A 24,472-nucleotide genomic window follows, 5' to 3' on the forward strand; every position below is an offset into this window, starting at 1 on the left:
AAGGATCGGGTGGACGGCCAGCAGGACAGTGCTTTGGGACACCTGTGCTCTTGCTGTCCCTGTTAAAAGCTGTTGAAAGCACAGTAGGGAGCTCGGTCAAAGGTATTCTGACTTGCCAGGGCCTGCTCTTCTCCAGCCTGTGCTGAGGCTGGCCTGGAGTTCTTGCCCTAGCGGGGACCCCCGACTCCCAAGGGTTCAGTAACACATCCGAGGTTACAGTACCTGTGAGACAGTTGAGCCCGGGGTAGGCGAGCAGGGACCTGTGCTTGGAACTCTGTCAGGGCTGGGACCCTGCACACTGGAGCCTTGGGAGGAGGGTCCAGGGCACCTGCAAACAGCTGGCTTAGGCCCGTCGCCTGCCCTCTCTGAGCCAGTTTCCTGGCCTGTATACTGTCCGAGAATCCGGAACCTGCCTAACTCCTTGGAATGGTTGTAATGACAGGGGAGCCAGTGCTTGTGGATAGATCACAAACTCCTCCACAAGTACTTTCACATTCCTTTTGTTGTTACTGTGATGTGCTATGCTTTAAAAAATATCTATTCTCTAAAAATAAAATGTCTGCTCTTAGGCCTTCCTGCCCTGTGGACTGGCCCTCTTTCCTGGAGGACACGACCCACTCAAACACCATCCTTCTTGCAGTCTATCTTTTGTTTTTTAATTGTTTAGATTTTGGACTGAAAATACATTCATATGTTCAAAACTGAAGAGGGTGAAAAGAGATCAAAGTTCCCCCTCACTCCTTCCCTGGGCTCCCGAATTTCCAGTTAGGTCTCAGCAGTCTCCTGTATCCTTTGAGAAATATTTTATATTCCCAAATACATATATTTGGTTTTTGCTTTCTTTTTTTTTTTGCACAAATTGCATATAATATGTATACTTTTATACTTTTTAAAGTTGCAGGATTTGTGTAGAGCAGCGCCTCGTTCATACATTTGACACTCAGGGCAGTATCTGTTGGGTCAATTCCGAGGGTGAGAATCACTGTCTGAGGGCATGCGCACTGGTGATTTTGATTGCTCTTTCCAAATTTGTAACCACAAAAACTTTGTGGTTGAGTGATCTGAATACCTGGGAAGAAGCAGGAGTCCCCGGAGAGGGCCCTCAGGACTCTGGGATGGAGTCAGGCCTCCGCATGCCCCTGGAAACCCTTCTGTGGCCAGGCCCTGGTCCCATGTGTGTCCATCCCCCACAGGTTCTCTACCAAGTCCTGGCTGTCGCAGGTCTGCCATGTGTGCCAGAAGAGCATGATGTTTGGAGTGAAGTGCAAGCACTGCAGGTGATGGGCAAGGGTGGGAGGGGGCAAATACTTTGAGTTTAGGAACAATCTTACTACTTTATTCTTGGCCTTGGGTTAAGTCAGTTCAAAGGAGTTCCTGTAAACCAACTATTCATAGTCCCATTCAGCATACCAGGGTGATAGGGCCTCTCTAGGGGAGATGAAGTGAGGCACTACTGGAGGAAAGGAATATTTGAGTTAGGCATTGAAAGGACGAATAGAGGTTTACCAGGTAGACCAAAGGAGAAAGAATCCAAAGGCAGAGAGGAAATTGAGGACCATTGTGAAAATTGTAGCCTTACATTTTAGAACACAAGGGGTGGGAAATGGGGACAAGCATGGTAAAAAACAGAGTTGGCTTTTAAATTAGCAAAATGAGAAGAAAATATAGATTCTGTACACATCTAGCTTTCTTTTCTCATAGCATTGTGGTTTCTTGGGTGAAGAAGAACAAGGATGGGGGACAGTGGAGGGTGGGGAAGAGAGCAGTCTGTCATTTGCTGTTTGGTTGCCCTGCAGTCTTAGTTCCTGGCCCACACTGCCCCTGCATTGCTGTGTGACTTGGGGCACTGTGCTTGCCCTTTCTGGACTCCTTTTTTTCCATTTATACATCTGGGAAGATGATGTCATTGAGATTCCTCCGAGATTCTGAGTTCCTGTGCTTGACTCAGACTTCGGGCCCCAGTTCAGTCTTCTGTCAGGGGTGCGTCCTGGGGGTGTCAGCTGGGTGGATCCTTTCCTGATGACTCCTGACCTCCAAGGAGGTCCCAGAGTTTTCTCTCCACTCCAGGTTTCCTGTGGCTCCTGGCCATTCGGCTTTGGGATGAATTGGGGGCCTCCAGCTCCCATCGTGGGGCGGCGAGTGCAGGATGTCCTGAGCGCCACACTGCCCTACAGCTGCAGCGGGAGGTTGGGAGCGCCCCAGCTGTCAGCCCATTTTGTCGATGCCAACAACAAGACGTGGTGCAGCAGGCAGGACCCAGAGGAGAACCCAGCCCTTGCCACTCTGGGCCCTAGGCTGCCCCTCAGGCCACACGGTCACCTGGTGAATGCAGTGGCTACCTGTGGGATCCCTGAGATCCTTTGATAATGCAAACATTCTCCTAATTCTCCTCCTCTGCCCCTTCCTACTTCTTTTTTTTTCTTGTAAGTTTAGATCTGTCTGGAGCTTTCTGAAAGCAGTGGAAGGTCTCTTTTTTTTGGAGGGGGAAACAAAAATAGATGTGTGTGTGTGTTCAGTAAGGTAAAGTGGGCAGAGTGCAGCCCGCTGTGCTTGGAAGACGGGTAGACAACAGCATAAGTGACACCTGCTCAGTGGACTGTGGCCCTGCCACACTTTAGCACTCATGTTGGTGAGAGGTTTGTGGGGACTGGGAGTCACGGGTGAGTGCTAAGCAGAGCTCCCCTTCAGTGCTCGCATGACTCTCCAAGCACTCACTTCACTGACTCTGTCTCCTTAACCAGGTTGAAATGTCACAACAAGTGTACGAAGGAAGCCCCTGCCTGTAGAATCTCCTTCCTTCCCAGTGAGTACCTGCCCCTCCTCCCCTCTGCCTCCAGGAATCGGGGTGAATCCTCCTCAGTGTGATCTGCTCCCTGCTAACAGGTTCCCCTTTTCACACAGTAACTAGGCTGCGGAGGACAGAATCTGTCCCCTCAGACATCAACAACCCGGTGGACAGAGCCGCTGAACCCCATTTCGGAACCCTCCCCAAAGCACTGACAAAGAAGGTATGCAGCCAGCTACCCCAAGGTTCTCACCACCCCCAGCTCTGGAATTCCCTCCTGTAATGCACCCCTCAACACGGAGGCTTAGTAGGGGAGTAGGACAGGACACCACAGTCTGGGCTCTATGGCTGGGGGTGCCTTCAGGGTGGTCTTAGCCATTTAGTAGGCTTCACATTTATGTCTGAACTGTGGTTCCGTAGCTGTGGTTCCCATGCCCTTTATCCTCCTCTGAGGAACATTTCTTGAGCCCTTACTGTGCCAGGAGTTTTTCTCACCATGTCTCATTTGACCCTCACAGTATTTCCAAAGGACATGCTGATATCATCTTCATTTTACAGACAGGGAAACTGAGCCCCAGGGTCCCCTGAAACCCCACTCCTCACATGGAGGGCCTTCTTGGTGTGTCTCTACTGGCTGGAGGGGTCCAGCAGCCCCCTACTGGCCTTTTTTATAAAGGAACTGATCCCACTCACAGGAGGCCACTCTCATGACTTAATCACCGCAAAGGCCTACCTTCTATTGCTGTCACCTTAAGGCTTAGGATTCTGAAAGGGAGGCTTTAGGGGATATAGACATTCAGGTCCTGGCAGATCCACCACAGCCCTGGGTTTGAGTCTCTCCTGTTCCCCTTTCTTACTTCTGTGACCTTGAGTGAGCTGCGTGACCTCCCTGAGCCTCAGCTTCACAGTTTGTAAAGTGGGGATAATAATGCTAACAGGGTGTGTGAGGGTAACGAGGGAGTGTTCAGAGCTTTCTGTCCCCTGCGATTTCTCAGCCTATGACACAGACAGGTGAGATTTCTCAGCACCTCCCATTGCCAACACCATTGTCACCAGCCTTGCCCTCTCCTCTCCAGCTACACCCAGCCCCCGCCCCATGCTCATAGAGTCCTTGTGCACCTGCACATCCTTGTATCCCTGCACACCGTGACACCTTGCTCCTCTGTCCCCGTCCTCCTGGACAGCAGCTCAGCCCTCCTGTCAGTTCCTAAGGATCCATTGATGCCGGATCCATCCCATACCCCTGGACCTCTTCCCCAGCCACCTCTCCCCTCTGCCCTCCACTGGCTTTGGCACAAGTGCCCTGAGAAGGCCTGGTGATGCTGCCGCCCCCCCCCCCCGCATCTCTGATGCCTGCATTGGCCCTTGGCACACACTAGAAGCAGGAGTCGTTTACATTGAGGGTTGAATGAATGAATGGTGAAGTGCTGCAGTGGTGCCGCCCCTGTATCATAGATGACATGCTATGGCTCAGGAAGGCTGGGTCATTTGTCTGAGGCCACACAGGTGCCAAGAGGAGGAGCTGTGGCTCACCTTTCCCCCATGGCGGGTCGCTGCCTCCTTGGCACAGGCCTGGCCCCGCTGATGTGACTGGGGGAGGGCCTTGAGCCTTGGAGCATGAATGGGGAGAGAGGGTTCTCAGTGGACCCAGCCTCCCTTCGTTAGCTGGCACCATGCAGGGTCAGCTGTGTCACCCCAGTGAGACCCCCTACCCCCGTTTTGGCGGGTCCCAGAGTATACTGTGCATCTCCCGAAGCCTTCCAGGCCTGCAGAAGAGAAACCTTTGAGCTTGGCATTTAACCCAGTGTGTGGCCTTAAGTATTTTGATCAAGGAATTCCTCTCCTAGCCCCAGGGTCTATGAGACACCAGCCAGATCCAGAGCCCTGCCCAACACAGAAGCCACCGAGAGTCCCCTCTTCACTGGCCGTTTGGCCTTGTTAGAGCCCAAGCCACTGTGGGTCCTGGTTCCCAGGTCTGCCAGAGTCACCTTGGGGATCAGGCTTGCTTTTGGTTGTAAAGGAAATGGCATTGACATTTAAGTTGGGATAATAGGTGTGAACCAGGCCTATCCTAACAAACCAGCTCCTTGGTCATCTTCTAGAAGCTTCGTCCCATCTCTGGAATCTGTGATTCTCCAGGATGCCAGACAACACCAGCCCAAGTTGTTGCCTCTTTCAAGTCCCCAGTACTTTGGGGACATTTGCAAAGACAAGGACCGTATATATGCCTTGCTCACCACTGTCTCTCTGCTTCTACAGTTGACAGGCTGTAGTTGTGACGCCCCATTGGAGATCTGTTGGGAGATATGGGAGGATAATGAGGAGAAGCGTGGTCCTAACCAGGGTGCAGGAAGTGTGTTAGTGAAAATAAGAAAGATAGTTGAGAATCCTCTAGGGAACGGTCTTTATATGCCTCTTTCCTCAAATGTTAGACCCAAAAGATGTCAGAGCTGGGGAACAGGACCCTAAGGGCCCATGGACTGAGCTCCTCTTTCCACACGGGAGGAGAGGGCCCACATGTGGAGGCAGCTGGCAGGCCAGTCCAGCCCTGCACACTCTTGGCATCTCTGGTCTTGCAGGAGCACCCTCCGGTCATGAACCACCTGGACTCCAGCAGCAACCCGTCCTCCACCACATCCTCCACGCCCTCTTCGCCAGCGCCCTTCCCAGCATCATCCCACCCGTCCAGTGCCACCACACCCCCAAACCCCTCACCTGGTCAGCGGGACAGCAGGTTCAGTTTCCCAGGTACCACCCCTCTGGGCCTTTGTGGGTTCTCGGAGATACAGCCAGACCCCCCTTCTCAGCAGATACTGCAGGTTCGGGGTCACGCACTCCCATCATAGCTCTGAGGTCGAGGCTGTTGCTGTACCTACCGTGTGGATGGGGACACTGAGGCTCAGGGAGAGGGAGTGGCTTGCCCTGAGTTATACAGGCTGCACGTGCCAGGGCCAGGATCAAACACAAGTCCGTCTGCTGCCCAGCCTGGGTGCCTGGCCTTATATTCTCCTGTGTGGGGGGCGGCTTCTGCTGAGCACTGTCACTCTGTCAGGGCCGGCTGCTGAGCTCCAGCTGATGTGGCTGGCAGCATAGGGCGCCAGGCCTAGAAGAGAGCATTGCTGCCTGCCCACTTTGTGACTGGGACAGCCTCTCAGAGGGGACCTCTCCCTTCCTTTCTGTAAAACAAGGAGACTGTGTGAAGCTGCGGTCCGGGCATCGTTGTGCAGAGGATGCTGAGCCCCATGCTGCCTTGCTCTTGGTCCCAGGCCTCCATGCACTTCAGTTTGCAGTCCCAGAGGAAGGAGGGGTGGCTGGGACCCAAGCCTTCTGTCCTCTCTCACCTATGGGGACAGGTCAGGCCCTGTCACTGACCACTGCAGCTCCAGGCTTGAGGGACAGAGGTCTCTCCTGTGCTTGGCTGCTTGCTTGGGAACACACAGCCAGCTGCAGGCCAAGATGCCTCTCAGGGTCCCTGTGATTTCTTTTGGGGGGTGATAAGAGATTGAGATTTTTGTAGAACCATTTCTCTTTTGCTTGCTCCTTTGCCTTAATATGCTCGTGGCTGGCTATCTCCTGACCTGAACGCCTTATCCCAAACATGCCCCACCCTTCCCTGTGACTCAGTGATGGCCCATTTGATTCACCTTCTCACCCCTTCTACTCTGTTCTTATTGTCCCTTTTGCTAACCCACTTAGTTTGGGTTTTTCTAAAAGAAAGGGCTTGTTTGAGACAGCCACAGAAAAAGTCTTTTTGTGACATCAGCCAAACTGTGTCCACTTTCACTGATATCTCATGAGGGAACTGGGCCCTCCTTGTCCCCTGTCAGAGATCTCACTCTTCATGATGTTATCAGAATATCGAGGCCAACCCAGGCCTGGCCAGGCAGGGAAGGGCTGGGGAGCAAAGCACTGAGACCTCACCCTGGTGTTCAGCTGCTCTGTGCTGTTCAGGAGCCATGCCCGTGAGCATCAAAATACACCTGGGAAAGGTGGGACTTTCTGTCCTGCAGTGTGGCACCTGGAGAAGTTAGCCAATGTCCCCGAGTCCCAGAGCCCAGCCAGTGGTGAAACTGGTTAGAAAGTTGTGTCACATCAGACACAGTGCTGTCAGCTCCTCAAAAGGCTGAGGCAAGAGGATCACTGGAGCCCAGGAGTTCAAGGCCAGCCTGGGCAACATAGCAAGACTGGCCTCAAAAACACAAAACAAAATAAATCATTCTGTGTTAGAGTCTAGAACTCTAGTGCATCTCTTAGGAGAGATTTTGTGTATTTAGGAAAGGGTAGGTGGGGGTGGGCTGGTTGAGGTGCTCCAGGATCAAGGTGGGCTGAAGAAGAGGAGGCCAGGCCAGGGATTTAGCTCAGTGGTTCTGCCGCCTGCCTTGTGAGCACAAGGTCCTGAGTTTGATCCCTGATACCAAAAAAAAAAAAAAAAAAAGAGAGGAGGCCATTCTTCTACACACAGCACAGACTTTTTCAGAACCACTGTTTTCCTCCCCCATTGTATTTTGTTCTCGGGGCTCCTGTGCATTTTCCAGAGCAGGGTGCTGGCCAGAGCTTGCCAGCAAGGTGGCTGCTGAGACAGGTCCCAGCACCCAGCTGGTCCTCCAGTGCAGCCCCCTTTACTCTTGGGGCTCCCACCAGCACCCATGTGCTCCAGCTCTCTCCCTCCTTCCTGCATGGCTCAGTCCGTTCTTGCTGGGTCCATCAGGGGCCAGGCACATGGGGTAGGGCCGCCCCAACCCAGTAACCAGGTCCTGCCTCCCCAGCCCACGCATCCTCTCCCTCGCTGCATTTGCCACTGTGTGTGATCCACATCCTCTTCTGTTTAAAGCTGCCTACTTCATTCATCATAGACAGCAGTTTATCTTCCCAGGTGAGTCCTTTGCATGGTCCCACTAACTGCCCCTTGCTGTGACCCCTCCATCCAGCCCACCTGGGTGCCCTCTTACTCAGTGCTTGAGTCCCTGGTGGCTGGGCAAGGGGGCAGGGCACGTGTCCTGGAGGTGGGCCCCTTAGTGGCATGGCCTTGCTGGGAGGGACCCTAGAATCCATCCTGCACCAGCAACTTGTTCAAGGCCCCACTGCCAGGAGGTGGCAGAAACAAGCAGGACTAGAACCCAGGTTTGCAGAAAGAGGGGAGAGGACTTTTTGCTGATATCTCATGAGCATCTGTCACCACATCCTCCTTCCCTGGGTAAGGACAGGGAAACTCTCCTAACAGATTGTCTGTGGTCTTTGCCTGAGCCTTATTGCACAGCGCCACCTGCTGTAGAAAGCTTAAGGGAAAAATTTCAGTTCAGCAAGATAATCCATTGATTCCCTTCTACAAAAATTGTTTCCATTTGACCAATCTTTGTGCCAACCTTTTCATTTGACCATATTCCTGCCCTTTGAAAGAGTTTATACATTTTTTCCTTCTAGCCAAAGGTGGCAAGCATGATTTTTTAGACTAAAACTACTTAATTGTTTCTTTCCCCTCTGGGTTAAACAAGATTATCTTGAAGTCAATGTTTTGGTTATTCCAGACTTCTCTCTTCCTCAGCTCCACCTGTTAGGGGACTGACCTGGAGCCTTTGTGAGTCTTTCCATGAGGCTGTATTCAGGCCTGTGCCGAATGGCCGCAGTCAGGACCCCGGCTCTGCCCCATGGGCCCTTCCCTGGTGGACCGCCAGGCTGCTGTCGTGCTTCACGACAGTTTTTGCCGTGGCTACCCCAGAACCTCCTTGCTTACCAGCTGTGGGACTTGTACAGGGCATGCCCTTCCCCCAGACTGGGAAGACATGGTTCCCTGGAAGGTCCATTTTGTCCTGAAGATATCTCGTGGGAGGGAAAGGGACACAGACTCATGTTAGAGCAGGATCACAAAATGCTCTTAATTTTTAGGAAAAGTATGGGGCCTCCAAAGGATTTTGCTCTCCTACCTGGAGTGCTGTTCTTCCTCTGTCTCCAATTCCCTGACCCCCAGAGTGTTTGTCTTCTGTGGAAACATTTTGGAAGTGCTGGGTGGGTGGAAATGCCAGGCATTCTGGACACCACATGGCGGTGTCTGGGAAGGCCTCAACTGAGGCTTATGAGGTTCAGGGCCCCCAAAACTGCACAGGATGTCAGGCACATGAGTGCACTGCCATGATAAGATTCTAGCAGATTGTCCAAGTCTGTGAAGGGGTAGGCATACTGACTTGCTCTGATGACCTTCAGAGGCAGCTTTGGAGAAAGGGCAAGGGAGGTTTTATGGCTGAGTGGGGAAGGTCTTCGTTCAAGGCAGGAGAGGGGCTGCTATTGCTCAAGCTGCTGCCATTTCTTATCTCTCTATTTAAAGAGTGAGGAGTTCAGCCCACCCTTGGGGCCTCCAGTCTTGTAACACTCAGCCCTTGTAGCACTGGGATGACCATCCATTCAGGTGTCACTAGGCAGGCAGGGGGTTCACAGTGCTAAGGCCCCCGGCCCCGGTCAATCTCAGCTGCCCAGCCTAGACCAACCCAATCTCAGAAGCAAGGGGGGGGGGGGGGTGCTCTGGAAATTTCCAGCAGCTGCACCAGGTGTCGTTAAGGAACCTGCAAGTTCTGCTGTCACGTGTCCCTACTTTGCAGAGTTGTGGCAGCCAGCCCTGCCACCAACCAGGAAGACCCTCCGCAGGATGGGTCTGGCTCACGTCCCCTCCAGTGTAGCCCGGCTGGCTTTTACTGACCCTTTGGCCACCCAGAAGCGGTGTTAACTGAGGAGCCCCGCTCACCCACCTAAGTCCCTTCCTGGGACAGAGCAATATGAACAGAAGAACTGTGGAGGCTGAGTCCATGTCAGCTTTGAAGGTTCAGCACAAGTTGGCCCCTGTGGGAGTGGCCTGGAGAATGGGGCGGCAGCTCAGAGAGGAGCGACTTCCTCCTGTTAGGCAGGTGTGGGGTCTTGGGGCTGGGAAAAGTGGCCTCACACTTTGGGTTTGTGCTTTGTTTCCTGCAGACATTTCAGCCTTTCCACAGGCAGCCCCGCTCCCTGATGGCGCCGACAATACCCGGTAAGAGTCCCTGTCCGAGGGCCCCTTCTCTGCCTGGGGACCTATTCAGATTGAACTCAGATCCCCAGCTGCCTACCAGCCATACTCTTTAAATCTCTGACCTTCCTGCTGTGAGCATTGCCAGGCCTGCCCCAGCCAGATGGAGGCTGGCTGGAACTGATTGCTGTCTGTGCCGATATCCCACCTCCTCCTGAAAGGGTTTATTTGCATCAGTGCAGTGAGCAGTGTGTGGGCTGCATGCAAACTGGAACAGGCTGGTGACCCAGGAGAGTGAACAACGCAAATTCGTAGTTAGACTTATTAAAAATGGGTCCCACTTAGGAGCCCTTCCTCCAAGGCAAGATGGGCTGAGCCCTTGACTCAAGCTTCCTTGTGTAGCCCGTAGCCGATCCCTAATGTACAACCAGCCTATAGAGGTCGAGTTTTATATAAGGAAGGTCACAGAGTGAGGAAGCAGCAGGTCAGTTCTGAGATCCTGAGGCCTGTGTGTGTACTCTGAACTCCTGGACTACAATGTCAAGTTTGAAAGGGGCCTTGTTTACTGCCCACCCCTTGTGCCCAGCCACCGTCAGTTCAGCCTGGGGAGAAGGTTGAGGGCCAAGAAGGGGTGGGCCTGGTCCCCAGTTGCCGCCTGTCTCCACAGCATCCACCCAGCCCACAGACAGATGGGTTGCTGTCTAGGTCCAGGCTGGGTAGCCTTTTGCCTCAGACCTGGCCCCAGGGAGCCGCTGGCCAGCCCAGGGCCTCCTGACAAAGCCTATTTTACCCTTAGGCTTGACGACCAGCCAAAAGCTGAGGTGTTGGAGGCTCACGAGGTGGAGGTGAGTGAGGGATGCCACAGCCGAACCCACAGACAGCTGTTGGTGTCTTCTGCCCCCACCAGAATGTGGGGTGTCTGGGGAGGGAGGGAGGCCCGGGCCCAGCAAGGGTCTTCCCAGTGCCTGCTGCACAGTGTGGCACGAGTGCATGGTGGGGAGAAAGCAGCAATGCTGCCTCCTTTGCTTTGTTTCTGAGGCCACCTGAAGTAAGCTAGCAGTTCTCAGTCCTCAGTCTGGCTCAGACTAACATCAGTCTAGGATGCCGTCAGATTCCTCTGTGTTGTCAGAACTCACCAGGTGATTCTGATCAAAGCCAGGGTCAAGAACCACTGTCTAGACTTTTGAACAAAAGTATAAACTGAGCCTGGATTCCTGCCTTGCAGAGTAGCTGACAGGATGTTACTCCTGTCCAGAGGAGAGTCAGAAACTGCTTAAACAAGGGAGTACCAGAAGGGTGAGTGCAGTTAAGTTCCTCCATGGCTGGGATATCAGTGCTGTTCCCTAAACTATTAGATGTTGCTCCTGGGTAGATCTTGGAGCATTAGCAGGATGGAGGACTGTGGGATGACCTGGGCTAGTGACTGTATTTTATGGATGAAGACACTGAGGCCTGGTGATGCTGAGTGACCTGCCCACTGTCCATAGCAAGCCAGTGCAGAGCTGTGTCTAGAATCAGCTCTCAGATCCAGGCCTCTCTCCCCATACCTGGCTGGAGCTCTGAAAAGGAAACAGGGCATGCTGACCTGCTGCCACCGCTCTCTATTCATTCCTGCTCTCCTTCCAGGCTGAGGAGCCAGAGGCTGGCAAGTCCGAGGCAGAAGATGACGAGGATGAGGTGGACGACTTGCCGAGCTCCCGCCGACCCTGGCGGGGCCCCATCTCCCGCAAGACCAGCCAGACCAGCGTGTACCTGCAGGAGTGGGACATCCCCTTTGAGCAGGTGGAACTGGGTGAGCTCATTGGGCAGGGCCGCTGGGGCCGGGTGCACCGTGGCCGCTGGCATGGCGAGGTGGCCATTCGCCTGCTCGAGATGGACGGCCACAACCAGGACCACCTGAAGCTGTTCAAGAAGGAGGTGATGAACTACCGGCAGACACGGCACGAGAATGTGGTGCTCTTCATGGGCGCCTGCATGAACCCTCCCCATCTGGCCATCATCACCAGGTGAGCAGCCCTGGCTAGGTCACTCTCCTGGGGAGCGCTGGAGGGTGTGTGAGTTTTCACAGAGGTACAAAGAGGAAAACAAAAATGGGGTGTAACTTCCTGCATACATAACCCCACTGACATTAAAAAGAAATAAAATGATACCCCTCTAAGGATTCTTGGTTCCATAAAAGGCACAAAACAAAATCCAAGTCTGTTGCCACCCCAACTGGGCACTTGTCCCCAGAGGTGGATATGGTAAAGATCTTCATTCCCTGCATTAAAATAAAGACTTTGCATGTGCTCAGCAATTTTTAAACTATTCCTTTATAAAAACATGGGAAAGACCCTGCTGGTTCACACCTTGCTTTTCTCACTTGACTGTAGAGCTGGGGTCCTCTTCTTTTTTTTGGTGGTGCTGAGAATCAAAGCTAGGTCCCTGCAGATATGAGGTGAGGGCTCTACCACTGAGCCACGCCTGCAGCCTGTGGTGTTCTGGTGTCTGCAGCCCATTTCTACTCTGGAAAGTCCTCTGTGTTCCACTCTCATCCCACATGTCTCTTTCTCAGAGCTGTGACCCTGGAACAGTTTTGCCCATGGCATTTATGATATCACTGTTTACTTTTAAAGTTGGGAAGCGAAGTAGAAGGTCATTAGAGAAACTCTGAAACACATAGAAACTTCAAGAAGAATCTAAAAATCACTTTAATCCCATCGAACCAAGAGAACCCTCATTAGCATAGTGATGGTCTTCTCTATACCTGGATCCTATACTTGAAGAAAATGTTTTTTCTTTTCAAAGCAATGAAGGAAGTAGAAATTAATTTCCAATTTGCTTGTTTATCTGTGATGTAAGTAACCACCCCCAGAACTCCTGAGCAGTAGGAGATAACCAGAGTCTCCTTACCAGGGGAATAAAATTGCAGGGCAAAGCAAGACAAGCTGATGCCCAGGGAGCCTGACTGGCCACACCAGCCCCCAACCCCTGGTTCACAGCCCCTGCTGCTGTCCTCCATCCACCCATCCTTCCTCCTCTCGTCCGTGCACGCTGTTTCTTCAGAGATGGGAGTCAGAGTGGGTATGCACATAGTGAAACAGCAGAACATTCACTAACAAGAAAACAATGTCTTAGAAATATGCTGAGGAAAATGGGACGCAGATCAGGAGACCATCAGCCAGTGTCCCAAAGCCCTTGCCTCTTGGTTCTCAAAGTCTCTGAGATGCCACAAATCTTACTTCCAGAAGATTTTTCTTAAGAACTAGTCCATCCTTACGATGGCATAAGCCAGCTCACGCTCAAACAGGAAAGGGGACCACACACACCCTGCCTGGGTCGTTCATCAGCCTGGGTTTTAGGAGTTAATATAAAAGTAGGCCCCAGAACGCAAGCTCCCTTTCCCATAATCACTGTGATCCCCTGACTGCTACCTCAGTGCCTGGTCCTTCTTTACGCATGGCTTTATTTAAAAAAAAAAAAAAAAGTTTTAGGACCTAAAAACAATAAAAGCAATAACGAGACTCTATTATTGCACCAGAGCCTTGATGTTATCTGGCAATAGCTTTAAAGGCCAGGTTCTTGCCTGTCTGAGTTTCACTGCTCCTGGTCCTGCCTTGACGCGCCCCCCCCCCCCAGCAGCTGGGGCACCCAGAGTTGCAGGGAGCCTGGTTGAACTGGGTTTCCTTATGTAGGACGGGTGGGCCTGAGCCTTAGGCGGGGCCCTTACAGGCCAGGCCCCAGCAAGAATGGGAGGCAGGTTTGGTTAAGGACAGGCATGCTTTGTGGGGGGACTTCTGGGAGTGGATAGGCACATGGCCCCATGGCTCTGCCAGTCTCCAACCTGACTGAGCCCACCACCCTCAACAGCTTCTGCAAGGGACGGACGTTGCACTCATTTGTGAGGGACCCCAAGACGTCGCTGGACATCAACAAGACGAGGCAGATCGCTCAGGAGATCATCAAGGTAAAGGGCAGCCAGCAGCTGGAGGGTGGGTGTCCAGCTCCTGCTTCCACAGCTCTCATCTTCCTACTGCTGCATCCATACGTCAGGGCATGGTGTGGCTACCTGCTCTGCCTCTCCTAGCTGGGGCTCCTCAAGGTGGGACCCATCTTCTTCCCGATGTCCCTCTCTTGTCCCCTCAGAGCTGGAGCTATTCACTTGGTCAGCATTGGTAGAATTGAATTAGTTGAGGAGGAACTCAGCTGATTCTGAAGACAGTTTGACTCCTGGTCACTCCAGCTGTATGGCCTTGGGCAGGTTCCTTAGCTTCTCTGAGCCTTGGTTTTCTCCCTTGTAAAATGGGGCTGCCAACACCCTCTCCCTCACTGGATCAGTGCAAAGATAAAGTGCAGTCATCCATGGATGGCATTTAGCTCAGACCCGGACACTCAGTGAGCTCTGTTAGCATGCACATTGGAAAGGGAGAGTGGTATTTAACTTCCCGGAATCAGAAGGACCCGGGCTTCCTGTCTTGAAGTTTGCAAGGCCTCTTTCCCGAGGGCAGGCCCTGGCACCCAAATGAAAATCCCCCTTCATTTCTTTCATTATCTTAAAAAAGTAATTAAATAAAAGTGAAAGAAGAGCTCATTTGTTGCTTTATTTAGCAATAAAAAGACTCAAATAAAAACAAATAAAGGTGAATAGATGTTCTTTTCCTGCTTTTTAAAAAAAATTATGTTGAGAAGTTGTCTCTTACCAGCTCCACTAAGCTTTTTCCCCATCTGCCTTTCTTCTCTTCCTCTCCCTCCCTCCCTCCTTTCCTTTCTTTCCTTTCTACTCTCTCCTTCCTTTCCTTTCTTCTTCTTCTGAAGTGTGTATGTCTGTCTTTAGAAAAGAGAAAATCACAATTACATTTGTGTATAAATCAAGATTTCCACATGCCATTTCTGTGTTACTAAGCTAATGTATTAAACTTCGGAAAACTGAAGCCCAAAGATGCCATTCCTGCCTTCACTGTGGTCCATCTTCTTTCGTTGGTAGAGGTGGGAGCTGCAGTGTTTGGTCTCCATTCCCCCACCCTAGCCTTGCTAAGTCTGCTCCTCTCCCTCAAGCTCCTCTCTGTCTCTGCTCCGGGGGAGTGTATGTCTGAGTGCTGACCACTGAGTCATGATGATGAGCCTTCAGGATGATTCCAGGCCCAGCAGATAAGTCACTAAAAGGTTTCAGAGCTGCAGAGCTGGAAGCTGCTTCTTTGCTGGCTTCTTTCCATCCTGCTGAGAAACCCTCCTCTCTCCTTTTGCTGGGGCCTCTGAGCCACTTCCTTTATGGAGTTATCTATGATGCTTTGGCCAAAAGAAATAAAAGGAGCTGGGTCTTTGTTTAGAGGATTTACAACTTTTGGACCAGTTTAGAGATACCTGTGGAATTCGGGAAAAGGAACATCAGTGTGCAGACCCAGCCCTTTACATCCTGTCCCTTTATGCTTGCCCTTTCAGGCTGTGATTACAGATAAGGCTCAGAGCGGTACAGTGACTTGTTCAGTTCCCTCTAGAGTCTGGTTCCTAGTTTCTTCCTACTCAGCCCACAGAGAGTCTGTGGCTCTGTCTGGCTACCCGGGAAGGCTCTTGCCTTGGTTTGGTTTGGAAAATGGGCAGACATTTTCAGAAGGACCGTCTTACATTTGAGACAGTCTCGGGAAAAAGTGTTCTTGGAGCTCCCTGACCCCGTCACAAGGAGACAACTCTCTGCAGGCCCAAAGGGAGTGGCCTCAGTAGCCTCACACCTTCTCATCCCTTTCAGAGAAGAATCTGCTTTGTTTAAAGGGTTCTCCAGTGTTCTTGACCCACAGGAACAGAGCTCTTGCAGGGGCTGAGTTCTGTCTGTTTTTGGCTCGTGGCTGACTCTGTTTCCTAAATGTGACGTGTTTTTCACTAGTTGTCCCCTTTCCACCCGCTCCGCACGACACCTTTTAGCTAGGCACGTCTCTGTAGCGGGTGTGATATGCCTGTGGTATGGAAGGTGGTTTCATTGCTGCTTCTTTCTGAGCTGCTGGGGATGGCATTCAGCCATGGCATCTTGCCCCTGTCCCCAAGGGGGTCAGAGTACACAGGAGCTGTGGATGTGGTGTTTGAAGACAGCTTTGACCTTGGATGAGATTATATTGTCTCAAATCATCTGTGTTCTTGGACCTGGCCCATCAGTGTTTGTTCCAAAGCTCAGTCATTGGAAATCACCCCCCACTGCCCTTTTACGGACAGATGAGGAGGCCAAGCTGTAGAGAAGTGAACATTGTCTGAGGCCTCATAGTGAGTTAGGATCTGAGTTGAGGTGGAACTTGAACCTCAGATTTCAGTCTGAATCCAGGGCTCCTTCTACCACAGCATGGACATTGGCAATGGCCAAATTTGGAGACCCCTTTGTGGGAATGTCTCTCTGTTTCCCCATCTGACCTTTGTGTTACCTGAGAGCAGAGACCAGCTGTGCAAATCCTGACGAACACCCCAACTCATCTGGGCCCTTATGACCTGAGCCAGGTGGTATTGTTGACTTTTTCTCCTTTGCGGTGCTGGGAATGGAACTTGGGAGCTTGTGCATGATAGGCAAGCACTCTACACTGAGCTACACCCCTAGCCAGTATCACTTTCTTCGTTCTTCAACCTCTCTGCCTTCCCAGCAATCACATGCCTACACCTCACACCTATCCAAGTCTAAGATACTATTTTGCCACCTGGTGGTGTGGAAAGAGCATGGACCGGCTTGGAGTCAGATCCGAGCTCTGCTAGTTAACTGCTGTGCACCTTGGGGGAAGAAACTTTGCCTTTCTGAGCCTCGATTTCCTCATCTGTCAAATGGGGACAATATGCACGCATGGGATTGTGAGGATTAAATGAGACGTGGGGAAGCTTCCAGCGCAGAGCCTGTCGCAGGGTAGAAGCTCAGCATCACCCCTCATCATCTTTCCCCCCTGATGTAAGCCTCGATGTTTTCCAGGGCATGGGCTACCTGCATGCCAAGGGCATCGTGCACAAAGATCTCAAATCCAAGAATGTCTTTTACGACAATGGCAAAGTGGTCATCACAGACTTTGGGCTGTTTGGGATCTCGGGTGTGGTCCGAGAGGAACGGTGAGTTGGCCTTGGGTGTCTGGGTGGGACACGAGGAGCTGGGGTGCTGGGTAGGCTTGCTCTGGTCTGGGTACTCTGGCTGTGCTGCTGAGAAGCAGACCTCCCTCCAGGGAGGGCCAGGCAGCTTCAGGCTGGCCCTTATGGTTCTGGTCCAGAATTGGGCCTGGGTGATATTTGTGGCATTTGATTCTCACGTTGAGCCCCATGGAGGCTGGATCCCCAGCTCACTTTTGATGTGGCTGTTCACCTACATGGGTGAGGGTCCAGGTCCCATTGCCATGATGAGGAAAAGCTTCTAGCTTTAATTTCCTCCATCCTTAAAGGGGTGAGGAGAAAGGCTCCTCCCTGAGTATCTGGGGACCCCCCCAGAGGAAGAGTGGCAGTCAGGTAGGGAGTCCCCAGGTTGATATGAGATCGAAGACAGGACTGGTTTCCTAGACAGAGCTGAGCCCAGGCCCAGCAAAGTCAGGCACTGCAGCCGGCCAGTACCTGTCCTTGGCCTGCTTCCCTGGAAGAGCACAGGGATGTCTTCTGTGACAGCCCCTAGAAGCACCCGTGCCTGAGCCAGGGTACGATTAGTGTGTGCACTCAGGTGCTTTATCCGCACTGTGTGGGTGGTTTCCTGCCCTGAGGGAAGATGGGTGCCAGGGAGGCCTACTGAGGGGCTGTGCTCTACCTGGCCCCTAGGCGTGAGAACCAGCTGAAGCTGTCCCATGACTGGCTGTGCTACCTGGCCCCTGAGATTGTGTGTGAGATGACCCCTGGGAAGGATGAGGACCAGCTGCCCTTCTCCAAAGCTGCAGATGTCTATGCATTTGGGTGAGTAGGCTTCTGGTGCTGGTGCCCAAGTGTGGCCCAAAGAGAGGGCCCTGGTGGCCACAGGAGGCAGAGGAGGTGTCTGCCAAGCTGCTTAGAGAAAACCTGGTTTTGAGTCATAGCTCTACTGCTTGTTGGCTGAGTGACCACATCCTTGGCCTCCTGTCTCCCAGCTTTAAGATAATAGTGCCTCCAAGACAGTTGTTTCAGGAGGACTAAATTAGGTCATGGTTTAAGTGCTGATTGTCAGTCTTACCCACTGATCTGCTGGGACACTTGCCAGAGCCAACCAACGATTGTCCCTCTTGCCCTGGGACGCCTGGGCATCCTGCCTGCCAACCAGCCTCTAGTGCCCATGCAGGGCTGGGGTGCTGACCAGGAGAAATACAATGCAAACCAGATATATCCTTGCAGGTATGACCATCACTATGTTAAAAAAAAATAAGCAAGTGAAATAGTTTCAACAGTCAATTTTTTTTTTTTTTTTTTTTTTCGGTACCCGGGATCCAACTCAGGACCTTGCCCTTTCGAGGCAGGTGATGGCACCACTTAGCTAAATTCCTGGCCCTCAACAGTCCATTTTAACTTAGCACATCTAAAGTATTATTTCAGTATGCAAAAAATTAGAGATAGTTTATGTTCATTTCCTTATTACTAAGTCTTCAAACAGTCTAGTGTTTATTTTATATGTGCAGCATGCTGTATTTGGCTGTCCACATTTTAGTGGCTTAGTAGCCTCATGTAGAAAGTGGTCCTTACACTGGATAGTGCAAGTCTAATTAGAGTGTCCCTGTCCTAGGAAATTGAGAAAGCTAAGAGGATTTGGAGCAGCTGAGGAAGGCTCACTTCCAGTTACCCTGGGCTCTCTCTCCTGTGGCCTGAGTGCCATCTCTTCCCCTTGACCTTTAACTGTGTCATTGCCAAAGCATGATGTGTGCCTTGCACTGGGCTTGGGATTTTTGTTACTCCTCCAGCAACTTCATGACAGACATCAGTCTACGGAGGTTGAGCATTTGTACCAGGACCTTGCTTGCAGCTAGGAAGTGGCAGAACCGGGGTCAAGCTTGAGCTGTAGCAAGCCCAGTGTTTTGTCCAGGCCTGTGCTGTCTTGGACTTCACACCATGGTGGGAGCAGGTGCACAGGGCCCAGGTCCCTAGAGGCCCAGGAGGGGTCTCTCAGGTGCCATCATAACACCCCCTGAAGGCTGGAGAGGAGGAAGGGTGGGGCAGACTCCAATCTGTAGCTTCTGGGCATGGACTGGGCCAAGCATCCCAGGAGCTCATGCTGTGGGTCTCCACAGGACTGTGTGGTATGAGCTACAAGCAAGAGACTGGCCCTTTAAGCACCAGCCTGCAGAGGCCTTGATCTGGCAGATCGGAAGTGGGGAAGGAATGAAGCGGGTCCTGGGCTCTGTCAGCCTGGGGAAGGAAGTCAGCGTGAGTAGCACCTGCTCTTGGGGGGAGGCAGGACTGGGGGGTAGGGAGGCTGGGCCTATGGCATGGCTGCCCTTCATCTACCTGCCCGAGCTCTGTCACCAGGTGGTGTCACATTTGAAATTAAAATCAACATGTGTTTACTGAAAATGAGGGGAAGCAGAGAGAAGAAAACAAAAAGCATCAGTATCACTCCATTGTCAACTTCTATCTTGATTTCCTTTTCTAAGATAATTTTAATTGACTTATGAGATGACAGAATAAAGCCATATATACTACTGACATGAACGAAGATAAAAACAATCACTAATCAAAATACAAATAGTGAGATTATGCTGTGGTCTCAGGTCTTTTCTCCATGTATTTCATGACTATTCCAAAACAAATCAAAATTCCCACAACGAACTTGTTTCAAAATGCTGAATCTTAATTGCAGCCACTGCATTCTCGTTTCTGGATGGTTTTCCTTTCATGGTTTCTCTGCATGGGTAATTTCCATGTCATGGCACAGTCTCATGCCAAGAAACCCTGAACTCAGCATTTTCAGTGTAATCGGTGATAACCGAGTATCCATGTGTTAGATGGGACTGCACAGAACATCCTGTGCTGAGTAACTGCCATAGGTACTACGCAGCTTCACAGTGAAGAGCTTCCGGAGGGAGTGCCTGGCCCTTTCCACCTTTAAGTCTAAATAGGCTATGAGTTTCTTGTCAAAGTCATGACCCATGCTGGCGGGATCACCATAAACCGGACAGGACACAGTGATGGATCCAACCTCATCTTCCTCAGAGATCTTTATCGACGAGTAGCAGGCAGCTACGACATCTTGAGAGGGCTCGTTTAACCTGACAATGTATTCCATCTACTGTATTCCACAGTAGTATATGTCATTAGGTTGAAGTGCAAAATATTTTCCAAGGGTGATGCCAAAAGGCTAGTCTACAGTCCTGACCCCAGACTTTCTGGCCAGTTGATACAGCTGCAGCTGGGATGCTGGGTGGGTGGAGTGATGAGCGCATCCCTGATGCTCTGGGTCCCGACTGTCAGCCAGCCGCAGCCGGGCACCATCTGCCCCAGGATGTGTTCTTGGTACCTTAGGAGAGAAATGCTGGGCCAACCAGCTATTGCCTTCCAGTCTTTTTCCCCTCAGTAGTGTGAATTGAACCCAGAGCCTTCTTTCTGAGCTACATCCCCATTCCCCTTTTTAAAACTTTATTTTGAGATGGTCTTGCCAGGTTGCCTAGGCTGTGCTCAAACTTGCAGTTCTCCTGTTTCAACCTATCAGATCAGAGTGCTGGGATTATAGGCCTGTGCCACCATGCCTGACTACCTTCCGTTTGTTTGTTTGTTTGTTTGTTTGTTTGATGTGAGACAGTGTCTCATTATGTAGTCCATGCTGGCCTTTAACTCACTGTGTAACCCAAGACTGGCCTCAAACTTGTGGTGCTCCTCCTGCTTCAGCCTCCAGAGGGGATGGTATTACAGGCCGTAATATGTATCCTGAAGAAAATCACAATCATAACATGTAGGTTATTTTTGTGTCGTAACTTTTTTCTACATGGCACTTTATTATCTCAAGTTTCTAACAAATCTTTGTTTGCCCTTCTGTCCTGTGGCTGCATCATAATGTCATTCCTTGTGCCACTGGATTTTTAGTTCATTTCCAAGTTTTACCTTTACAGTAACATTATTAAGGACTTCTTTGTATAAACATCTTTGTATAAAATAGAGTATGTATATATATGCTTTTAAAAGTCAGTTTTCCTGGCAACAGCCCCAGTTCTACACACCTAGCATCTTGGAGCAGGCGTTCATGCTGTCCTCAGGGAGAGGGAGCCCTGGGGCAGAGCAGCACTGGTCAGAGAGCTGCAGGGAGTCAGGGCTTGGTGCTGGGCTACCTGTCAGAATCATCCCGAAAGTACCAGTGTTGCCAGGTGCGGTGGTGCACAGCTGTAATCATAACTACTCCGAAGGCTGAGGCAGGAGAGTCACAAGGTCATATCCAGCGTGAGCAACGAAGTGAGACCCTGTCTCAAAAAGTAAAAGAGGACTGGCTGGGGATGGAGAACATCCATAGGTTCCATTCCTAGTACATCTAAATAATTAATGAAAACTGGGTTAACTCCCCCAGGAACATCAATTTAATTGATCTGAGATCAGACAGGCTATATTTTTTTTCTTAGGTGTTATTTTTAAATAAAGCTCCTCAGATAATTTTGGAACATAACCAGAGTCCAGGACTAATTGGGAAGATTTCTCTCAGTGCAGGATTGAAGCTGCATATGAGTCTTTTGGTGTCATTCTTGGAGGAGCAAACCTTAAGAATATTTTGTACCTCAACCTGGTGACAGGTCCCACTGTGGAGCAAAGTAGATTAAATATAGCATCATTTTAAATAAGCCCTCCGGCAGAGGAATGGGGAAAAATAAGAACCAAGATATATTATGTAAAGGTACAAATCTCCAGTCCAATGATGAATGTCGTTATATTGTATACCTAAAATGTACCAATAAAATTAACTTTAAAAAATAAATAAGCCCTCCAAAGATGCCTGAACTAATTGGAAGGATTTTTTAAGAGTGTGGAAGTCTTATAAGAATAAATCGGGGCCAGGGATTGAGGAAGTGGAGACAGAAAATGTGTGAGCAGTCAGCTTCTTGTGTCTCTTGTAGGGTTTTGTCTTTTCTTTTTCTCCACCCCTCCTTCTTAAAATTGCTGTGTGGTGGGCATTGGCCAAAGGCAATGAAAAATTATTCTGACTCTAAGCCGAAAGTAGGGTTTGCCCCCTGAGTGGCACCTTTCTTTGTCCCTCCAGCCACACTGCTGTGGGGTTCACCCCAGGCACTGCCTTACACAAGGAGACAGCAGTGAGTTCGCCATCTCTGAGAATACTTGTGCACGGGAAGATAGCAGAAGAAAGATTCTTAGTGAAAAGCTGCGGTCCCTCCAGGTCGCTGTCCAAAGGCACCAACTTCTTGTTCCATCAGCTTTTCACTCCATCATTCTGTTCCTTCTGCTGCAGAATTCTGGCCAGCTTTCCCTTTACTTGGTTGTGGTTAATGTTGGCTTTCTGTTTCCATGATTTAATCTCTCCATGCTGTGCCTAGAGACTGAGGCTGAAGGTGAGATGATTATAAACTATAAAATGGCATTATGAGAGGCAATACCTGCCATTAACCCCTGGAATTACATTCTGGGATTACATTCTCTTCTTTGTGAGTCTGCCTCTTCCATTTTCTCAGTTACTCAGAGGTTCACAGTTTGGTTGCCTTCACATTTGGGCCGTGGCTTTCTTATGCAGTTCTAGATTTTTCCTGTAGTTCCTAATCTCCCTCCCTGGCCCTTTTTTGAGATGGGATCTCACTATGTTTCCCAGATTGCTCCTGGGTCCAAGTAATTCTTTGACAGAAGCCACCCAAGTAGCTGGCATTACAGGCATGTGCCATGTGTTTGTTTCCTTGAGAGGAGAAACAAACACCTTTACTGTATTCTTGAGGTCTTCTAGCACCCTCTGCCTTCTGCTTATTGAATGCAATCTGTTCCATACTTTTCAGGATCATTTGATCATCTGAGTTAGTGGGATTTTAGGCCTGTGGCACAGCTATTATCCTTCTGTTTACTTTTTATTCATTCCTGGGTCAATTGCACTGTTCTCGTATTGCATATCTTTCCCTCTCTTTATTTTCACTCTTGCAAAATAAGAGTAAAACTCCAGAAACTGCCCCTCAGTGGATACATGAGAGATGATCTTTGAATGTTTGTACATCTAAAAAGTCTCTTATTTTGTGTTACAACAGGAGTAGAATTGTAGGTTCAGAATTACTTTCCCTGCAGAACACCAAGGTTTTTCTCTGTTGTCTACTAATTCTCAAATACACTGGTAAGAAATCTGGTGATGGTCTAATTCTCAACCTTTTGTAGGCATCTTGCCTTATTTTTGCTGGAAGCATTTAGGATGTTTTCTTTGTCCTTGCTATAGTGAAATCTCATAAAAATATATCTGCGTGTAGGCTGGTTTTTTGTTTGTTTGTTTGTTTTTTGGTACCAGGGATAGAACTTGGGACCTTGGCGCTTGCAAGGCAGGCAGTGGAACCACTGAGCTAAATCCCCAGCCCAGGTGTTTCTTTTTTCAGTGAGGTCTCACCATTGAATCTTTTTAGCCATTTCTTTTGGAAGTTTCTGGGGGAAATTTTTTTTTCTCTTCAATACTTTCTTGCACTATTTCTTGTTTTGTCTTGGTGGAACTCCCATTTGACAGAATTTGGTGGTTCTCAGTGAGTCTTTTGTCTTCTTTTATATTTTCCATCCCTATCTAAATGGGTCAACAATCTGGGGAATTTCCTTGATTATTTTATCCTCCCACTCCTTGTGTTTGGTTCAGAAATTCTATTTTCAATTTTACATACTTTTCTTTCTTTAGTCACTTTGTTTTTAGGGCACCCTGGTCTTGTTCGATAGAGCATCTTCTTGAACGCATGCACATCCAGACACAAATGCCAGTGTACACAAACACATCCTCCAGAGAGAGGGTTTTGATCTTTGATCTCTCTAGTTTCCCTGATTTAGCAGGCAACACCATGGGTCCTGTTGTATTTAGGAACAAAAACTTCCATTGCTGAGTCTCAGTGGTTGTGTGAGACTTAGGCCCTACCCACTGAGGGTGGACATTGGGACAGCTGTTCTGCCGGCTCCCATCTGTCCCTCCTTATCACCCCATCCTCCATTCTGGTCACACCAAGGCTCTCACCACCATTGCAGCCCTACCTTACATGTATTCTGAGTTCCTTGTGCACACTGTGCCTTCCAACTTCTATCTTCCACAAGCCAACCACTGCCGTTCCTGATCTCTTTCCCATGATTAGTCTGTTCACCTTGGTTGCTGTTATTCAGGAGAGAAAGCAGGCAAGCTCATGCATTTCATTTTGAACTGACAGCACAGAAGCTCTTTCATGTTGTTGGCAAGGTCTTCAGGGGGGCCACCAGCCAGGGCATTTGAGAGCACTGCAGGGATGCTTTCTGGGTGCCCCAGCCATGCCCTCCTCCCTCCCAGCTAGCACACACACCGCTAATGGCAGTTGCATTTGCAGGAGATCCTGTCTGCCTGCTGGGCTTTCGATCTGCAGGAGAGACCCAGCTTCAGCATGCTGATGGACATGCTGGAGAAGCTGCCCAAGCTGAACCGGAGGCTCTCGCACCCTGGGCACTTCTGGAAGTCAGCTGAGTGAGTACCTCCTCAGTGAGCTGCCTCACCTGGGAACTTAGAGGGCACCCTCTACTGCGCCTGCCCCAGACTCTGATCTGGGGAGCTCATAGGGCAGATTAGCCAGAGAGAAGCCAGGATTTCACTTACTGGGCTTATTTTGGAAACAGATGAGCACCTTTGGTCGACATCTATGAAAGTC

General features: G+C 50.4%; 1 protein-coding gene across 5 annotated transcripts in view; it reads left to right on the forward strand.

Annotated features, from left to right (window-relative positions):
• Positions 1–24,472, forward strand: part of Ksr1 (kinase suppressor of ras 1) — a 140,894-nt gene that overhangs the window by 108,474 nt on the left and 7,948 nt on the right. For 3 of the 5 annotated variants that reach the window (XM_087191511.1, XM_087191512.1, XM_013076832.3), the window contains 12 exons: positions 1,194–1,277; positions 2,742–2,803; positions 2,902–3,008; positions 5,365–5,533; positions 9,743–9,797; positions 10,570–10,618; positions 11,400–11,779; positions 13,623–13,719; positions 16,687–16,820; positions 17,508–17,639; positions 18,938–19,073; positions 24,158–24,291. In XM_087191511.1, coding sequence (XP_087047637.1) covers positions 1,194–1,277; positions 2,742–2,803; positions 2,902–3,008; positions 5,365–5,533; positions 9,743–9,797; positions 10,570–10,618; positions 11,400–11,779; positions 13,623–13,719; positions 16,687–16,820; positions 17,508–17,639; positions 18,938–19,073; positions 24,158–24,291 — 1,539 coding nt within the window. Of the gene's footprint in view, positions 1–1,193; positions 1,278–2,741; positions 2,804–2,901; positions 3,009–5,364; positions 5,534–7,616; positions 7,659–9,742; positions 9,798–10,569; positions 10,619–11,399; positions 11,780–13,622; positions 13,720–16,686; positions 16,821–17,507; positions 17,640–18,937; positions 19,074–24,157; positions 24,292–24,472 lie in introns of all 5 variants that reach the window. The other 2 variants (XM_087191509.1, XM_087191510.1) reach the window with 1 other exon arrangement.

This window comes from Heterocephalus glaber, unplaced genomic scaffold, assembly GCF_053883595.1.
Source record: "Heterocephalus glaber isolate CG9 unplaced genomic scaffold, H.glaber_assembly_v1.0 deba00001564, whole genome shotgun sequence".
NCBI lineage: Eukaryota > Metazoa > Chordata > Mammalia > Rodentia > Bathyergidae > Heterocephalus > Heterocephalus glaber.